Raw genomic sequence first — 20867 nt, forward strand, 5'->3', positions numbered from 1 at the left:
CTACTGTGGATAGTAACAATTATGTTGTGTCCAGAATTCTGCTAGATAGTAAATTCATTGGGCACAGAGAGTAATATTTAGGGTCTTTATATGTTCTGCAGCATCTTAATTGGGCTTTGAGGAGGGGTTTGCAATGGAGAACACTTCTTAAATCAGATAGAGCCATCTCGATGGCAATAGGAGAGAACTAGTATAAGGTGTTGTTCTGCATAGTTCTTTGAATGTTGTTCGTTCAAAATGCTAGGTATCTTAAAATTCCTGGAATAAAGGACTAAGTATTTGGTTGCATCTGTTTTCACACAGTTGTGCTAGTACCTGAATAGGAAAGTAGGCAGGCAGCTGAGTGATGCTTATACAATAGAAGCTGTTTATTCAGTTAGTCATTATGTTCTAGAAAACATGTGTGACTCATATGCTATCCTCTGAGCACAGACAGGCTGGTTCAAAGTCTCTTCTGTAGGTCAAGGTTAAAGGATTCACAATATTTTCACATTGCATTTTGGCATGTAGAATATACTATTAATTATCTTCACTGTTTCCTATGAACTCTTCCTTCATGACTTAAATAAGGAGAAAAAATACTTTCTATTTTTATATTGGTATAAAACCAGGGAATATGAAAGCTGGGAGGGACTGTGGAGAGAGAAATCATTGTTATCAGCCAGAACAAGGCTATCTGAATTCATTGGTCTGGAACTTTACAAGCTGTATGATCTCTGACAAATGACTTAACCTCGTTGGGATTTGGTTTTCTTATCCATAAAACGGGCATCATAACATGAGTGGTCATGGGGTTTAAATGAATTAATGCATGTAGAGGGATATGAAAAGAGTTTGGCACATATGAAAGTTATAAAAAGTGTGTTATGCCTAGTTCAAAGGTCAGACTCCCCATGAACTAAATTTGTTACCCAAATAAGTTGACTGGCAAAATACTTAACATTTTTTTAGAGTTGCCTATATTTTGAAATGGAGTTACTTCATAAAACAGTTGGATTTTCTGCTTCCTTTGAAAAACTAAGAGGTCTGGAGGCGCCGGGTTTACACACTCACATGGCAGCTATAAGCAGTGTTTGAGCAGTGGCCATCCCTTTTATATTGAGCCCATCCTCTCCAATTTACTCTAGTCCACACCATTTTCTATGCCTCCCTGACATCGAGGGGCCACCTATTAATATGGACAGATTCGAGCTTGCTACCTTTCTCTTTCCAGAGCAGAAGAGTTCTACACAGATTCATGTTGGACAGGCCAAGTAAGGGTCAGGATCAGGAAGAAGATATGTTCAAAGAGCAGTTATAGTTGTAGCCAATTGTACACTCTCAATAAAGCAAATCTGTAGAAGTTACAGTGCATGTAATATTAAGTTATTGAAATATGCTTATATTACAGCCTGTATTTTAAATATTTCTATTGAAATGTCTTGTCCATTTTGTTCCCAGGCATTGACTTCCTGAAAACATTCATTCTGATGAGTACAAGCAATGCTTATTTTTTATCAAGTACCAGATGCGTGTTTTCATTAATAGAGGACAGATATTTTAAGACACTATCCTTCCCTTAGAAATTTATTGTCTGATGATTGAGAAAGCACCACAAAGAATTGTCAATGTGTATGCTAAAATATTCTGTACGTTTTTTGTTTCCTTTAACTCAAGGTGTAGCTTATGTCACCCAAAGTCCAGTCCCAATGTGGGGCTGTGAAATGAATTTTAGTTAATAAATATAAATATTTTAATACTGTAGAAGTTTTCATTTGAACCATGTTTTTATTGTGTGTTTTTCTATTAATCCTCACCTGAGGATATTGTTTCCATTGATTTTTCTTTTTTAGAGAGAGAGAAAAAAGGAAGGAGGGAGGAGGAGAGAGAGAAATATCAATGTGAGAGAGACATATGAATTGGTTGCCTCCCAAACCAGGGATCAAATGTGCAACCCAGATATGTGCCCTTGACTGGGAATCGAACCCAGACCCTTCCATCCTCAGGTTGATGCTCTATCCACGGAGAAACAGGCTATTGTTTTGTTTTTAATTTATGTCTTTGAATCATGCTTTTTGTAAAGTGACTTTTATCTCTCAGGAAATACCATGTTTGATCTCTCCCTAAATAACAACAAGCAAACCACAAGTTAAGGCAACGTTCCCCCCTCTTTTTTCTAGCTTTGCTAATGAAGAGAATTTGTTTTGAAGTGGAATATGCCTTGTTTCCAAGTCCTGTTAAATGTTTAAAGACTTGCTGGCAGTTGGAGTTTCCATAATGTAATCTAAGCAATCATTTCCTGGGAAGGTTCCACACTTGCTGAGTCATTCCTTTAGCTACCAGTTTAAAAAACAAAGTCAGTCTCTGCAAAGCAGGATGCACTGTCTCAGGAAGTAGGTGCCCAGCGCTTGTAGTTTTCACTTTGGCAGTCATTTCAGATGAAACACTGTTAGCATAAGGAGGCTGCAGTTCCTGCACAAGACCTCAGGCTTTTAACCAAATTTTAATCTCTATAATCTTTACTCTGTTTAATCTCTAATTCTACCTTAAAATGTCAGCTTTCCTCACTTTTCTGTTCGCATATTCTCTCACACCCTTGATATGATTCCTCTTGCATTGAGAACACAAAAGACAGGGTTATATTTTTTATCATCTATAATTTGCTAAACCAAATCATTTACATACAGCCACCCCAATGCCATATGTTATGATAATGTCAGTTCTCACAAAAGTTCCACACACACCTGTAATTTGATCCAAACTCCTCAACTCAGGAAAAGAGCAATTTGTAGGACCCATGACTAATGTAAAAATGAAAATTTTTGGAAGCATATCCTCCTGTATGCTTACTATAACTATGGAGAAGGGCATTTTAAGTTTATTCTGCAAGTTCTGATCCAGTTTTGCTCTGAACATAATAATGAAGTAGCATAAAACAAAACGTAGTTGTTTCCTTTCCAAAGCATTTTAACTTTCCTCCCTATTCCTGTAAAAAAACAACAAAAACAAACAAACAAAAAACAATCATCCTATAGATATCCCAGGTTCACACAGTGCCAAAGTGGAACAGCAAGTAACAGTGAAAATCAATTTAATTAACTTAGTAAATCTAATAAAACCTTTACTAGTGTTGATGAGAAATGAAGAATTTTATTACCAGAGTCTACTTTAAATAAATGTCTTACTTAAAATTCTAAAGTACTGTACACATTATAATGAAGTATACAAATCAGGAAACAAGTAAAATGAAGTTCATGAAGAAATAATGCACTTTGTATAATAATGCATTACATTTCTTTAAAAAGCCCTGGAATGGAGACGCTGGACACTGGCTTTGCTTTTAGCTCTGCTGGATCCCCAACTGCACCTTTTCCAGGACTTGTTTCAGGAAAATGGGCCTTTGGAAACTGAGGAATATATTTTCACACAAAAGAAGCTTTCTACCACATCTGATCTTCATGTGGGGGCCTCCAGGAATCCTTATTCCAGTGGCACCCCAAGAACCCCACTCCCACTAGCAATGGAGAAAACCCTTAGAAATGTTTGGTTTGTGTTTCCATCATTGGAAATATTTAAAGAGATAATTGCTGATGACAGAATGGTGGGTTTTCAACATTTATATAAATAATGATAAATATCTATCATAGAACAATAGCCTGATTTCATAGGGTTTTGTTTTTGTTTGTTTTACAATTTGTTATATATCAATGATGGCCCTGTTTTACATTTTGATTGAAGAATGGATAAATTTCTCATAAGCATTTACAAAATCATCAGATAGTGGCACAGTGTTCTGTTTTGTGTTCGCTTCTTAGATTTGCCTCACAATAGGGAAAAGCACATGTAAATGAATGCGTGCACACTCCCAAAACATAGAATTTAATTCTGCAAACAAAACTTCAGAAGGCTTCGTCACTCTTCCTTTCCCCAAAGTGTTTATCTGATAAATTAAACTACTCGATCTCCTTCCAGCAATAAATTAGCTCCCACATGAGAAGTCACCATCCAGCACCCTGTCTCAATATTTTAAAATTCTACTTTATCATATGGAAATATAGGCCACATTGAAAATGACTAATTATGTTTGGAACTATGAAAATTTTTAATGATAGTATTTCGGGTCATGTTGCTAGCTAATTGTAATTTTAAGATGTCATGAACGACAGGAGGGCACTCTTTATTAACGCTAGTAAAATCTTAAATTGCTATTAAATCTTAAATGCTAGTAAAGTGTTAATTTCTGACACTAAATTATGCAGTTTAGGTTCTTCTGGGCCAGGGACACATGTGGCCGTGCGAATCTCCTCATTGCCTGAATGTGTGTGCAGTACAGTGTCTGGGCACAAAGGGACAGACAGTTTCTTTTCCCTAAACTCACGTAATGTTTTAGAATTCCGATTCTTATAGTTTATGGCAGTGTTTATATGAATGTTACTATGTTGCATGAGAAGAAAACTGTCAGTTTAAACATATTGCCTCTTACTCATCTAAATGAATTTGCCCCATGGTATAGTAAATAGTCTTATGTCGATCTGGCTCTGCTAAAAGCCTAGAGTTAGGTATCTTAAATTAAGGAAAATAACTGAAGAGTGATGTTGTCAAGTTTTCATATGACTTTCCAAACCTGAGAACATTTTAAGTCTGCTGAGAAAGTGTGACATCAGGTCAGCTTTTATTCTGAGTGTTGAAACTTTCCAACTATGGAAAAACATCACTTTTCATTTTAGTCTGTGCCTAAAACGGGCCTGTTGGCTACAGTTCCTCAAGAAGGACACATGAAACAGGGACCTAACCCCATGGACTTAATTATTTTTCAATCCCTAAGATATTTCTTCAGTATGTTCATGATTCTGGTTTGGCAGGCCTTGGCCCATCTTTATAAGCTCCCCAGATGTCTCTGCAGGAGCTGAGCCTTTCCAGAGTGATTATATTTTATAGTTTTCTTTTATGGAATTGTAATTCTAACTGTAACTGTAGACATAATAATCCTAACTAGAACCTCATATCAAAAAGTTTTTATTGCAGCTAGTGAATTTCCAAATCAAAATTTCCCCATTTGGTAATAAGTAGTATTAACCTTTTGGTGCAGACAGGGATAGAAATGGATGGAAATTATATATAAATACTAGAGGCCCGGTGCATGAAATTGGTGCACGGGGTGTCCCTCAGCCCAGCCTGCACCCTTTCCAATCTGGGATCTCTCTCGCAATCCAGGACCACTGGCTCCTAACCACTCACCTGCTTGCCTGCCTAATGCCCCCAACTGCCCTCCCCTGCTGGCCTGGTCACCCCCAACTGCCCTCCCTGCAGGCTGGTTGCCCCCAACTGCCCTCCCCTGCAGGCCAGTTCACCCCCAGCTGCCCTCCCCTGCCAGCCTGATCTCGCCCTTAACTGCCTCTGCCTCGGCCCTCACCACCATGGCTTTGTCCAGAAGGAAGTCGGACGTACGGAAGATGGCCGGTTGACCCAGTCTAATTAGCATATTACCCCTTTATTAGTATAGATGATTCTTTTCATCTTGTCAGAATCACTCCAAATTAGAAATTAACGGAGTAAGATGAAAATACAAGTAATTTTGGCTTTACTATTTACTAGCATTTGAAACAAAATAATTTATTTAAACTTTATGAGTTGTGATGCCTCAACTATATAATAAAGCCTTATCTGATCTTATAAGGCCTAACACAATAATTACTCAGAATAGAAGCTTAATGAGTGAGATAATTATAAGCATAATTATAACAAGTATTAAAAATAATTTAATTTCTCTTTTCTTTTGATGATTTCCAAATACATTTATTCTGATGATTCCCAAGTATGTTTCCATGATGTCAAGAGGTACCATGAAATTGTCCAAAACACTGAAAACAGTTAATTTTAATTTGTTTAATTTTTGAAACATATGCCTTGGGTTGATTAATTCCAAAACGAGAGACAAGAGTGTACAGAGATATAATTGTAACCAGAACACCAATATTTGTGTGTCTTGTATAGTCCACCAGTTTCTGTGTTTTCCAATTATAAAAAAAGATAGTATAAACTTCATCCTTTATTTTCATATGGTTGAGATCATTTTAAATCATATTTTTTCCTCTGAGTGAATCCAAAGAAATTGTAGGTGTTTTTCAGATAAAGTACTATGTATGGTAGACCTGACGGGATTTACTTTTCATTTTCTATCTTCATGAACTGCTTGTATTTTCTAACCATGTGCACGGAATACTATAGAAAATGTCAGTGAAGTAATTTGCACAATGGGGTTAAGGACCATTTTTTTTTCCAACTCTATATTCCTGTCTTAAAGTTATTATATTACTTTCAGAAGCTCAAAATTTTTGTAAGTTCTAGAAATCAGGTTCAAATATTCTGATTTCCACTTCTCTTCATTTCAAACTATAAAAACAAGGTAATTCAAATAAGAAATAAAGGGTTGATAAATACATTCATGAACAGAAACAGTTTTGCCTTATATAGCTCATATTCTTAAGGATCAAGCCACTAAACACAATAGTAAAACGAAATGTGTTTAAAATGCATAAAGATACCAATCAAGTACTCTCTTACATTTTAATGTTCTTTATTGCTTTTCAAACCTATAGCAAAAGTCACCATCAGAATCATTTATTGGTCGAGAGAAGAGGTCGAATTCTCAGTCATACATCGGACGCCCCATTCAGCTCGACAAGATCTTGATGTCGAAAGTGAAGGTGCCCCACACGTTCGTCATCCACTCGTACACGCGGCCCACCGTGTGCCAGTACTGCAAGAAGCTCCTCAAGGGGCTCTTCAGGCAGGGCCTGCAGTGCAAAGGTAGGGAGGCTCCTGCCGCCAGCATCTTCACCAGCCAAAGGAGATCCTTAGCCCTCATCCATGTGAAATTACTTTTCTTTGTTTTACAACTCACTTACTGATGAATTCTTGGTTTTTGTTTTCTTTTAAAATCATTGTGGTTAGATTGCAGATTCAACTGTCATAAACGCTGTGCACCAAAAGTACCCAACAACTGCCTGGGCGAAGTGAGCATCAATGGAGGTGGGTACAAACCAGCAGTCTGTCTCAGGCTGTCAGCTAGCGGGATTTTTTTTTTTTACTATTTGTTTGTTTGTTTGTTTGTTTGTTTTTCCGTTCAGATACTTGTGACCCAGCTAAAAATAAATCATGGCCTCAGTTTGTCCGACTGCACTGTAGAAAATCACTCATCCCAGCACATCAGGTTTTGATAAAAACCAAAGAGGTTATCTCTGTTTTTACACGGGGAACAGCCAGTACTGAAAATTTGGATTCCAGAGTTTCTTCTCCAGTTGTCCCTTTTAATACACCTCTCCCAGTTTGTTTGGAAATGTAGAAAGTGTTGGAATGTTGGAATACCTACAAGTTATAACTGTGTGTCTCTTTCCCCCATCCTCATTCCAAGCCCTGAGACCAAGGATTACTTTTCATTCCTGTTGGTCAAGGGAGGGAAGATACAGAGACTGTCCCATCAGGAAATAATCTCCCTCTTCCTCCACCCAGCTACTCTCATTACACATGTGCCATTAACCTGAAACTTTAATAATAAAAGGAACTTTAATTCAGCCGATTAAAAATACATATCATTTTATACATTTTGGAAGTATTCCTTTGGGAAAACTCTAGCTACATAAATTAATTTTGAATGATTCTTTAAGAAAAATGCCGTGTCTTAAAGGAACAGCTCCCATTTCATTTCCAAGTAGTATTCCTCATAAATTCTTAGCAAAGTATTTCACTCTCTATCTGTCCCAGGCTAACTTTTTCCATGGATATTGGACTGCTATCTACCTTCAGTCTCATATCAGTTTTCTGATTCCTCTGGAAACAAGAATTGTGATATAAGACCAAAGAGACGAGTTGATATTTATTTACTTATTTATGTATTTATTTATTTATTTTGCTAAAACACTGAAGAACAAGATTATCTTTCTCTATAACTTTCTTCTCTAGAAGAAACACCTAACTATTAGAAGAAGGGAATTCTCTCCAGGCAAACATTCCCTGATTAGTTTGTGCCTTGGAGATTTGTGCATGAATTAACTGCCAAAATGGAAAGCTTGGCCATTTTCCCACTTCCTGTGACATGTGGTATGGACTTTGTTCCGACCCAGAAAATGTCAATATACTCTTGATAGCTACAGCTAATGGGGGAAAGTGCCATTTTTGACATAGTTAATTTCTTTGAAATTGCATTTTCCCGGACAGTCAGATAAATCTGGTAAAATGTGAATTTTCCAAGCTTGGCAGGCTAGAGTCTCTGATCAGTTTATTTTCTAATTTTAAAATAAGTACTCTGTATCAGTAAATGGTTATAATTTATTTCATTACTATCAACTTGGTAATTCAATATAACTTCAAATATTCAATATCTTAGGTATTTAAAAAATGCTTCTTATGTGACCAATTTCATATATTGGAATTTATGACTTAAAAAGAATCAATGACCCTGAGAAGTTTTGCATGTGAAAGTTTCCCTCATCTACCCAAATATCTTTTTCTTCCCACCAGGGCTGAGAAATTTCTACTTCACTTTTGCCTGGTATCATTTTGCTTCCGAGCACTTCGCCTCTATCCCACCCTTGCCTTTCTTCTACGGCTCTCCATGACTTTTCATGTTTTTTAGGCATAACAAACAAGCATTGGCTTGTAAATTATCTATTCATCCTCTCATAAATTCAGATTCTTATGAACAAATTTTTTTTAAAACAGGAAAGATAATTTCTTCAAATAACTACTCTTTTAGGGCTTCTGGTTGATTCCTTTTCGACTTGCCTTTGTCTTAAGCCCTGGCTCCAGGATGTCAGGCTAATCTTCACAGGCGTAAACAATTTTTTTAGATTTGCTCAGCCCTGGGGCAGAGTCTGATGTGGTCATGGAAGAAGGGAGTGACGACAATGACAGTGAGAGGAACAGTGGGCTCATGGACGACATGGAAGAAGCAATGGTCCAGGATGCCGCGATGGTGATGGCAGAGTGCCAGAACGACAGTGGGGAAATGCAGGACCCGGACCCAGACCCAGAGGACTCCAACAGAACCATCAGGTGAGGGCTGCACTCGCGGCCTCGGTCCAACAGTGGACCTCCAGCTGACATTTTAATCTACGACAAAAGAAAGTTCTAGTGTGTGCTTAATTTGCTCATGAATGAGCTGTGTTCTGCAGAGGCTAGAGAGCCTTTGGAGTTAGGAGGTCAGGATCCCTTGGAGAAGTGTAGTTTGCACCCTTTTCTAGCATTGCCTCAGTCTTTGACCCACTTTTTAAATTTATTTTTATTTTTTGCATATGAGGGATTCTCATATTTGCCATCTACAACTTTACTACTAAATTGTTTATGCAAAGCTTATTGTGTAGAAACACAAAGATTGGGGATGCATCTCAGTCGATAGCATTTATTTTATAGCTGGCCCCTATTACAAATATCACATATGTCTACACTGTACTTTCGGAAGTATGTGAAATTTTACAGTTGTGATCTAGCCATCTATACTTTTTAAATTACTATCTGATCTCCATTTTTTTATATCTGGGGTCAGCACACTCTGGGCAAATCAGGATGCTGCCCGTTTTGTAATAGTTGTATCAGAACATGATCATGCCCATTCATAATATCTGTGGGCACATGTGCTCTTCAATTGGCAGAGTTTAGTATTTTGCAAAGCCTAAAATATTTGTTACCTTGTCCTTTACAGAAAATTTCCCAATCTCTAATTTATAAGTGTTTTCAAACTTTTGTGTCCATTTATAAATGCCATATGCATTGCCAAACTGAAATTGTTCATCAGATTAAAGCAATCAAATAATGACATTTTTTCCATTTAATAGAGTAAAGCCTATTTCTAAAATATTGGAAAATATTAGTTTTATGGCCCACCTATCTTTTGAAGGTGTACATTTCTTTAGTATCAAAGGAGGCTACAAGGTGGTGTGCTTGCATGGATGCAGTGAGAAGGGAAGAGAACACAGAGACGGAAAAAAAAGAGAAAGAGATAAAAGGTTGGCATAATTCCATGGGGAATGGTTATTTAAAAAACAGTTTAAACAGCTTTTAATTTTTATGAAACTTTTCAGAGACTCAAATTTATGTGAAATGCTGTTATCTATAAATGATCAATATTTTGCCTGTAATCGATATATATAAAAGCCTAAGTGACCAAACGACTGAATGACCGAACGACCGGTCGACTGGTCGTTATGGTGCACACTGACCACCAGGGGGCAGACGCTCAATGCAGGAGCTGGTCCCTGGTGGTCATTGTGCTCGCACAGCCAACCTCCTGTGGCCGGCCAACCTCCCGCGGTCCCTCCCCCCATTAGACGGCCCCAATCGGCCTCCATCACCAGCCAGGCTGAGGGACCCCACCCATACATGAATTCGTGCACTGAACCTCTAGTATGTAATAAGTGAGCAAATAAGCTGTCGTGAATACTGTGGCCTCAAGACACTAAGACAGTAATCTACCTGTTATTTACCCAAAACTGAACACCATAGAGGTTAGCCTGGAGATGAAGGCACTTATTATCATGCCTTGGGATTTTTCGAGTGTACCTGTGATGTGCCTATCATTCTTCAGAGTAATCCAGAAGCTGAGCTATGGTACTCTGACAATACATTTCACTAAAAATGGGGTGTGAAATTTTTCTTACTTTCACTTTGAAATAGCTGAAATAAGATTTTATACAGGAAAAAAAGATTTCTTTCAAAAAGCATTTATTTCCTGAAATATTTTGACTTTTCAAGTCCATCAACAAGCAACAACATCCCGCTCATGAGAGTTGTGCAGTCTGTCAAACACACGAAGAGGAAAGGCAGCACAGTGATGAAGGAGGGGTGGATGGTTCACTACACCAGCAAGGACACACTGGTAAGGTGCCCGGTGGGCATTTTTCTCAGGTGTTGCTCACTTTAGGAGTCCCGAATGCCCGTGAAGATGTAGGATGTCTAAGTTACCAGGAGCACATTCCCTGCAGCCATGTCCTGGATCGGTGTAGCACTTTAGCAGTCTCTGGGTGTCAGAGGTAGCTGAGCAGGCAACTAAGTTAGAAAAGAGTGTAGACAGCAGTCTCAGGGAAACAAATCACTTACCTCCATTACTTGGGATAATCTTCAGACAACTTGAATGCCCACCTGCCATTTTATAGTAGAAATGAAAACGACAGTCTATGTTGTCAGAATGCTCCTCTGTGATTCGGAATTTTTTAAAAATAATACTGCATTTTAGGGAGGAAAAAACAACAATGATAACTATCATATTCTTATTAAATCCTTAAGTGTTCACTTAAAAACTGACTTTAGGACAGTATATTTTATTAGATAAAAGACAACACATTTTAAATTTTAATCTAAGCTGCTCACTACGCTTGACTTTCCTGATAGTTGTGAATGAGGTTGTACATGTGGGTAAGAGAGAAAAATTTAATCCATGTTTTAAAGTTAAATTGAAATGTGATGATAAGCTTTTTTCTCAGTTACCAGTAGTGTTTTCCTCGGTACTTCCTATCTGTAGTATTCCCATTATTTCATTAGATAAACACCTATAACCTAATTATTTATAATCTCAACTTTCTGTGCTGGAGAAAGATTTGCATGACTTAATGTAGGACTCAACTGAACATGATATAGCTTTTCCTAGACATGGTGCCAAATATTTAAAGCATATTTTATATATTTGACTTGTCTAAATTGGTTGCAGAAGAGACCAAGAATAATGCTAGGGCTTTTGGGTCTAAAAAGGTGAAAATACACACACACACACACACACACACACACACACACACACACACACACCACACCACCACCCCTAAAATGGAAGATGTACCTAGAATGAACAAGGACCCGATAACCAAATCATTAAATTTAGAGATCTATAGGGAGCTTGAGAGAAGGTAAACTGATTTGATACATTCCCCTGACTTTGATCCCATGGAGTCAACCCTACTATCCAACAAAATAGTCTTCAGTTCTATTTTGAACTGAATGTTCTATTGTAACATTCAGAATTCTTCCATCTGTAATTGAAGCCAGAGTACCTGGCTGGATCAACATGGTATTCCTTATGTTCTAAAATAATGAGAATGTATGAACTTTGTATCTCCTGTTAAGCCTTTCTATTTTGTTACAGACTACAAGTCCACCTTTAGCTATTCAAGCAGTCAAATAAATTTTAAAAGGGTATTTTCTATTTACTATTATGCATGTACTAAATGCCCTGCCCTATTTTGGGTGAGAATAATACATCACCTCCTTTATTGCTTATAACTCTGATGTAGACATGCAAACTTATCCCACATTTGCTCAATAGTCACTTTCTGGAGTATGAAATTGACTGTGTGTCTTTCATGCACTTTCCACCATAAAATCTTGTCCCCACTGGGAAATGTTTTTATTTTATCAATAGTAAATATTTTGAAAGTTTTTAAAAGATCCTGAATCTAACTTCTGTTTCAGCGGAAACGGCACTATTGGAGATTGGATAGCAAATGTATTACCCTCTTTCAAAACGATACTGGAAGCAGGTACTACAAGGTAAGTAAGGATGGTTCTTTCCTTGATTGCAGTCCCATGCTCTCTATACATAGAGTATCAGATATGCAAAATACATCCAACAAGCATGACTGTTTTTGTGCTTGCCCTAAGAGATAATTTTTCTTCTCTGTAACTTACAGTTTTGGAGGAGTCGGGTTGTGACCCCATAATAGCCGTTGGTGAATTTGACATTTCCTGGGGGAGTACTTCTGGTCCCATGGGCTGATGGTGGGGGAGGAGAAGCTCATTGAGTATGTTAGCAGAGATGTGTGATTTGAACAGAAAAGTCAAGGTCACAGCAAATTAGCTAAAAGTAATTTCTGAAATCCACTACATCCAACTTTTTTTTTTTTTGCTGTTGCTTCTTCATTGTTTTCCTTCTACAGCCTTGCAGCATCACTGGAAGTAGTTAAGAAACCTTGTCTGATTTCTCCTTGCATTGTCAATATTCATAAGGAGCACTTTGCAAAAGTTTGGCAGCAATTTTCATTCTGTCTCTCTACATGAAGTAATACAGATGTGGAATAATGTATCACCCATTAAAACAAGGTTCCAAAAGAAATTCAGAGTGAAAACAGTTTATACTTGCCCTTTCAAATTAATGCCGGCTCGGGCGTAGTTGAAGTGATTCTCCGTGGCCACTTTACACAGCTCTAATGGAAAAAGGCTATCTCATTAATTTTTCAATAAAAATATGTTTTAAAAATTATTATGTCTTAGTCACTACATACCTCCTGGAAGACAATGTGGTGATTTTTTTTTAATATTAAGATGGTCTTAAAAGCAACTGCTTTTAAAACCAATCACTGTGGTTTTTCTCATTAAAACTATTCACTTGGCTGTATTACTATATTAACATGTATCAAGTCAAATTAAATGAATCATTTCCAGTACCTTAAAAAATAGTTAAAAATTAAAAACAGCCATTCATACCCAAATGCATTTCAAAAGTGTTGTCATTCTACCTCACTGTCATTTATATTCTATGTCTTAGATTTTGGGGCAGAATCAAAATCATTATTCTTATTGATACTCATACTTGCCACATGAACATGATGAAAAAGGCGCTTGAATTTTTCTGGGAAAATGAGATGATTATATTTCCTCTAGCAAAGATATTTTTAAATTTTGCTTTGTAAAATTCAGTATTTCACGAAACCATTTTATGTAAATGATGGCCATTTGTAATGTCATTTCTTACACATTCCTGGCATGAATCTTATTTGAAAGTTTGCATACTTTTGGTAAACTATATCAGCATACTCTTTCTTCCACAGGAAATTCCTTTATCAGAAATTTTATCTCTGGAGCCAGCAAAACCTTCAGCTTTAATTCCTAATGGCGCCAACCCTCACTGTTTTGAGATCACTACAGCAAATGTAGTATATTACGTGGGAGAAAATGTGGTCAATCCTTCCAGCCCATCACCCAGCGGCAGCGTCCTCACCAGTGGCGTTGGTGCTGATGTGGCCAGGATGTGGGAGGTGGCGATCCAGCATGCCCTCATGCCCGTCATTCCCAAGGGCTCATCCGTAGGTTCCGGAACCAACTCTCACAGTGAGTCTGCTAGCTTCCTATCTGTAGAGCAGGTGTAGAGAGCCTTCTGAGGATGATTTAGTTTATTTGATAACAAATATACTAAGATATTACATTCTTTAAATTATCTTATTTTTATTTTATATTAAATTTGAACAAATTCATGTAAACCCAAATATTAGGCAATAGCAGAGACCTAGAAGTATTCTTGAACCTGATCTGGAATGCCAGGCTTGCTATTTGAAAATCTGGGTTAACAGAAAACCACCAAGCAGGCTAGGCTACCGTGTGTACATGGTGTGCAGAATACTGGTACTTCGAAATCCTTGATAATTTTATCCCAGGAAGAAATCTGTGTCATTAGTAGAATGAGATAGATTTTTATGAAAATGAGACCAGAATCAAATATTGAGGGTGAATTTTAAAAAATATTGCAGAAATCTATATAAAAGTGTAATTTAAAATTTCATCATTACTATCAATAATGAAATCTGTGGGGAAGGACCCCTGGTTTTCACATCATAGTTTATTTTATGATATATCTCTTTTTCATTGATCTCTCCAACTAATGTACATATTAATAGAATGTGCATGCCTATTTTGGTGCTAAGCACTTACAGAAGGTCTCTAATTTAATGCCTTAAACCGTGGTCGGCAAACTGCAGCTCGCAAGCCACATGCGGCTCTTTGACCCCTTGAGTGTGGCTCTTCCTAAGCCTTAGGAGTACCCTAATTAAGTTAATAACAATGTACCTACCTATATAGTTTAAGTTTAAAAAATTTGGCTTTCAAGAGAAAGTTCAATCGTTGTACTGTTGATATTTGGCTCTGTTGACTAATGAGTTTGCCGACCACTGCCTTAAAATAACCCGAATGGGTGGATGTTAATGACTTGTCTGTTTTACAGGTGAGCAAATCGGGCCCTAGAGAGATTAAGTTAAGCTTGTACCAGAGCCACAATTTGGCAAGCCAGTGCTCGAACTCGAGTCTGTATGACTCCACATTCTAAACTGAGAAAATATTATTTTTCAAAGCTGTATTGATTAAATCTGTAATAGTAAAAAGAAATATTCTAATAGACATTTTTAGAGAAAAATTTAATTGCTCTGATTTAAAAATACCCCTGCAGCTTGATTAGTAAGCATGTGTTTACTTGTTATGCTGTTACCTCTCTTACTTCTTTTGTGTATTTTTAACATGTATTTCCAGGAGATATTTCTCTGAGTATTTCAGTTTCAAATTGCCAGATTCAAGAAAATGTGGTGAGTATATACTTAGTAATATAAAATGTGGTAATGTGATTTTTTTATTGGAAAATAAGGACATCATAAAATACGCTTTTTTATTTATCTAACAATTTAAAATTTTAGTAATTTTTAGAAAATTAAATAGTGTCTATTTGGGTACTTTTCTTCCATAAGATTTTAGAAACATTACATTAGATGGATTATTTTGGTGACTTTTCTGTAATTTATTCTGTAGTATTAAGAGCTAAATACCTATTATTCACCTCAGGTAAGCAATTATAATGCAGTTTCTAATTTTTCACACATTTGTGTATCTTGGTACTGGAATTTTAATGAGTGATATTACACAATATGAAATAAGATAAAATAAATTTTTTGAGTTGCCTGAATAGCTTAAACATGCCCTTATTCTCATTTCTTGATTGCTACAAAGGACTGCTGTCATGTGACAAGGAGTTGCAAATGCTGTTGCAGTCACTTGTACATACCAAGGAAACCTCAAAAAGCTGCATAAATTAGATTTTATGTGTCTACACTCTAGCATCTTTGTCACCCAGAGCATATACCTCCATCCTTTCAGCTGAGTTTTTGAATATTATAGGTCAAACATATTATGACAGAATTTACACTCTGCCATGTTTGCTTTATTTGTAATACTTTGTCCGTATGGCAAGTAGCCCCAAAGTAATAAGGTCTTTCTCACCTCGTCTTGTGACTAAGACCTTTGGCTGTATTTTGCCTGCTATACCTGCCTGTGACCAAAAGCAAAGTTTGCAGAGTTACACTGATGTGAGTTTAATAAATTCCATGAAACTCTATTACAACTTACAATCTTTGCGAAATTGATATAAAGTAAACTGAAAACCAAAGATTAGAGAGAATTAGGAAAACTTCAGAGTGGAGGTTAGATGAAATTTTGTGCCGTTGATCACAAGATAGCTTTTTAAAGATCTTCAGGTTCCTTTTGCTCTTGCTTAGCCAGAGAAGACTGAGAAATATAGGTTAATTTATAAGCCTTTGGGAAATTCTAGAAACCTGTGGGGTTGTTCCATCCTGTTTGGCCATGATTGCCCACTGAAAATTCCTGGTGGGCCATTGAGCTATCAGAGAAAGATGTTGTAGCTTGGACTCAGAATGCTGGAGTGGTACTAATCTACTTTCTTGTATCCAAACAACCTGAACTTACCCCCCATAGACACTGTGAAGGGATCATAGGATGTTGACAGCTTGTAGTTGTTTTCTAGAGGGAAGGACATAAGAAAAGAATAGGAATGTATAGGATCTCAGGATTCGATGTAAAAAGACTTATTTTTGAAAGGTCAAAGAGAACGCGAGTAGAAGATAGGCAGAACATTCCATAGGATGTAATAGGAATATATCCTATGTAAAGTGGCAAAGTATGGGGTTGTGCTTTCATGAGTGTGGTCATCAAATCACAGACTGTTCAACATAGGTTAACACATAATGCTTTGGCAAGTATTATTTCAAAGAGAAACAGTGTAGACATTTGGAACTTACGGAAGTGGTAAACATGGAAGATTTTAGTTACCGCGCAGATGAGAATTTCTAGTGGCTGTCATCCACCTGTAGTGGCTGCTCTCTGGCAGCGAATTCAGCCGCCTCCTCTCAGTGTAGATTCACTGGGATGTGGTGGGTGATAAAGAAGCAGCCTCACCATTCTAGCCATGAAGAGTGGAGTGGGTGGAACCAGGACTCACACAGACCTATGATTATTAACCCAAACGTCTAAATAACCATCTCAATAAGCAAATCCTGTTTTGAACATTGACAGTAAATGACATTGTATAGTCTTAAGTCTTATTTCTCTCTAATGAGACACACTCCATTGGACATTACTCTGCTACTTAAGAGCAGAATAATTTTCAGAACATTACAGTCTTACATTAATTGAAGAATGTACTTTGAATATTATGGTCATATTACAGATTTTATCTAGCATTTGTAATTTGTTTGAAACATTTAATGTTTATGAAACACTTAATAACATTATGTAATTTATTAGGACTCATGTGTTGTTCCACTTCATGTTTGTTTTTCTTTGGACTTGTACCTACAGGATATCAGCACAGTCTATCAGATTTTTCCTGACGAAGTACTGGGGTCAGGGCAGTTTGGAATTGTTTATGGAGGTAGGTTAGTTAGTTCACTAAGTATTTTTATTAATTTAAAATTTTAGCTACTTGTGTTTATAAGTTATATCTCCAAAAATATGAAAGATAAGACCTGTGTGTATATATGTTTGTATGTGTCTCTGATTTACCTTTTTAGACATTTTTCTTGAAATAATTACTATTTGGAAAATTGGAACATTTATGTTTTGAAAGAGTTTTTCACTCCTAAAAAACATATTTTGCTTAAATATGAACAAACTATATGAAATACTGGTTAAATATTGGCTTATTTAGACAAAATATTGAGAAACCAGGAAGTTGTAATTCATAAATAAATTACTTCCATTTTTTAAACATATTTCATCAGAACACCATGAAAAACCAATCATGTAACTAGACACAAAAAAATCTTTTAATTCTAATACCTTTAACAATGTATGTATTTCATTAAGGTTTGCATTTTTTAAATTTTTGAAATGAAATACTGAATTTTTATCTTTTTTCTTAAAGTCAATCATATTTGGTGAACTTATTATTTTGACCACTGCTGTTTTAGATTCTAGCCAGTTATATTTGTCAAGTCTTTACAAAACATTTGATGTTAATGTGTTACCTGCCCTATAAAAGGACATCATAACTTTCAGTTCCTTAAATTAGTAACAAATTACATTTTTGTGAGGTGTGGGTGCTCTAAAATAATTACTTCTTACTCAGTATTACTTATAATAAATATAATATTGTGCTTTTTCGTTCAAAATTAATCAAGTTCTACTCTGTTTTACAAAGGAATTGTGATTCTTCTAAAATGCTCAAATTATTTTTTATGGCAAACCTATCAATGAGTTAGCACCATTGTTGCTTGTTGTTAATGCATAACAGTGTAATAGGGGAGACTAATTACATCACTCACAGAGTATTGCTCTGCAATGTAATAGTCACATGCACAAAAAAAACAAACACATTGTATATCGAGCATGGTTAATATCCATAACTGCACATAATGCGGGGGTGAGGCAGGTGTGGGAAATGCGGTTAGAGAGACCAGCAAGGTGCCAGATAATTGGTAACATCCAACATTGAAGGAGTAGACTTAGAAGGAGGCCTTCATGAGGAAGAGTAAAAAGTTAAGACTAGACACATAGAGGGTGAAGTGGGTGAGGATAGGGTCTCAGAAGAGAATTCAAGTGCTGTAGTGACAGAGGCGTCAAGACAAAAGAAGCTGTGACCTTGAAGAGAGTAGTTGCAGAAAAATGGCTAAGTTGGAATAGAGATTACAGTGAGTCCCAATAGTAAGGAATGGTGGTAAGGAAGTAGAGAACATGAAAACAATCAGTCTTGAAAGGAAGCTGGCTGGAATGAGTCAGAAAGAATAGCAAGAGTGAGGTACAGGGGAAAGGAACACTAGATTTACAACAGATGTCGAAGTAATGGAATTTCAAGGTAGGTTGTATGTGACCGAAAAATTTGAGTAATTAGGTCCATTTTCATTTTCAGATTTTCATTTTTAGATTCAATTAATACTACTCTATACCTGTTACACTATAGCTAAGCCTTTGAGGGTGCCTTATAGATTCCTCAAAGGTTTGTTGTGAGAATTAAATGGGATGTAATGTATGGAAATGGCCTATCATGTTCCAATGATGGCGACAACAATGATAACTAACATTTTTTTAAATATTTTTATTGATTTCAGAGAGGAATATAATGTATAGAAATGGCCTATCATGTTCCAATGATGGCAACAACGATGATGATAACTAACATTTTTAAAAAAATTTTTATTGATTTCAGAGAGGAAGGGAGAGTGATAGAGAGATAGAAACATCAATGATGAGAGAGAATCATTGATCGGCTGCCTCCTGCCAAGCCCCCTACTGGGGGGATAGAGCCCACAACCCAGGCATGTGTCCCTGGCTGGAATCAAACCTGGGACCCTTTAGTCTACAGGCCAACACTCTATCCACTGAGCCAAACCAACTAGGGCGATAACTAACATTTTTTTAGTGTGCATAATTGTCTGGACACTTTTTGTACTTTACATATCTTATTTCATCTAATTCTCATAACAACATCATTATGAAAGATGAGGAACCTAAAACTCAGAAAGCTTAAGTGATTTACTTAAGATCCCAAAGTTAATGAGTGATAGAGCCAAGATGTTTATTCTTTCCATTATAATACACATTAGCTTATCAGGAACTTTAAATTATACTTTCTTAAGGATAGCATTGTGCTGGTGGTATGAGTATTTTCTATATTAAGTAGCTCAATATCTGTTTCTAAAACATGTTTTTATGAGAAATATCAGGCTGCTGATACATATAGCTTTAATGTTCCAATTCTTTTGTGTTTTAAATAGTGGCTAATTTTATAGTACATATATGATTTAGAATAATGGAGCCAATAAATGAAATCTTTATGGATATAAGTCAATGCACAGCAGAAATGTTAATTTATTTTGTGAAACATTTTTATAGTTTCTATGTGTTCCTATAAATTCTGGAGTTCTTAAATAGATGGTATTTAATAACATTATGCTAATATTTCCTTTTTTATTTTAAAGGAAAACATCGTAAAACAGGAAGAGATGTAGCTATTAAAATCATTGACAAATTAAGATTTCCAACAAAACAAGAAAGCCAGCTTCGTAATGAGGTTGCAATTCTACAGGTACTTATTTGTTTTTCATTTGGAAGCTATAAAATACCCCCTCAACTTCTGCAAAACAGAAAAGTTCTCCAAATATGTGTGGTATAGGTATTTAGAAACACTTTAAAATTATTGAAAAGGCAGATTAAACACCAAATTACTGGCTAGGTAGTAACTTTCCTGAGTCTAGGAAGCAGTTGTTCCTTTTTATGTACTTAATTCTAGGTTTTAATATGTTATTAATACTCACTAAATGGGTAATGTTTCAGCATTTGCTCACAGTGGACATACTAAGACCATTTTGTTTTACATTATAAGTAACCTTGCCTTCGTAAACATTTCTCCTTTATGCTGCCATTATATGAATCGAGTATGTAACTCTCAGAATATCAGGTAAATGAGTAAAACATGTCTGAGAATCACATCAACTTGATGTTATTAATGTCTTGCCTCTTACTGTAAACATTTCATTTAATATTCAGCATGTTAGTTAACTCTTCTCATGGATAGCAGTCCCTTTTTAAAGCCAGAATTTGTTAATAAAAGGTATTATGTGCTATATATAACTTTTTAATAATTAAGCCATTTTCTATAGACCAGAGGAAATTGAGCAATTGTTGCTAAATGTAGTTAAACTAGCTATCCAGTCTAGAAAATTTAGATCATTGATAAATTCCCATTATTATATAACTGCCATAATCTCTACTTGTCATACAAGCTGATCATAATTTCTAATTCTTCATTTTATTAAATAATTTTCATTTGAACATTGTTAACAAAATGAAACATT

General features: G+C 36.1%; 1 protein-coding gene across 1 annotated transcript in view; it reads left to right on the top strand.

Annotated features, from left to right (window-relative positions):
• PRKD1 (protein kinase D1) overlaps positions 1–20867 on the top strand; it is a gene marked incomplete at its 5' end in the record, with an annotated part of 142384 nt that overhangs the window by 78919 nt on the left and 42598 nt on the right. The window contains 9 exons of the mRNA XM_005877588.2: positions 6579–6789; positions 6934–7011; positions 8829–9033; positions 10729–10852; positions 12436–12513; positions 13791–14070; positions 15259–15311; positions 17374–17446; positions 19992–20098. Of these exons, the coding sequence (XP_005877650.2) occupies positions 6579–6789; positions 6934–7011; positions 8829–9033; positions 10729–10852; positions 12436–12513; positions 13791–14070; positions 15259–15311; positions 17374–17446; positions 19992–20098 (1209 nt within the window). The remainder of the gene's footprint in view (positions 1–6578; positions 6790–6933; positions 7012–8828; positions 9034–10728; positions 10853–12435; positions 12514–13790; positions 14071–15258; positions 15312–17373; positions 17447–19991; positions 20099–20867) is intronic.

Source organism: Myotis brandtii, unplaced genomic scaffold (assembly GCF_000412655.1).
Source record: "Myotis brandtii unplaced genomic scaffold, ASM41265v1 scaffold522, whole genome shotgun sequence".
Taxonomy (NCBI): domain Eukaryota; kingdom Metazoa; phylum Chordata; class Mammalia; order Chiroptera; family Vespertilionidae; genus Myotis; species Myotis brandtii.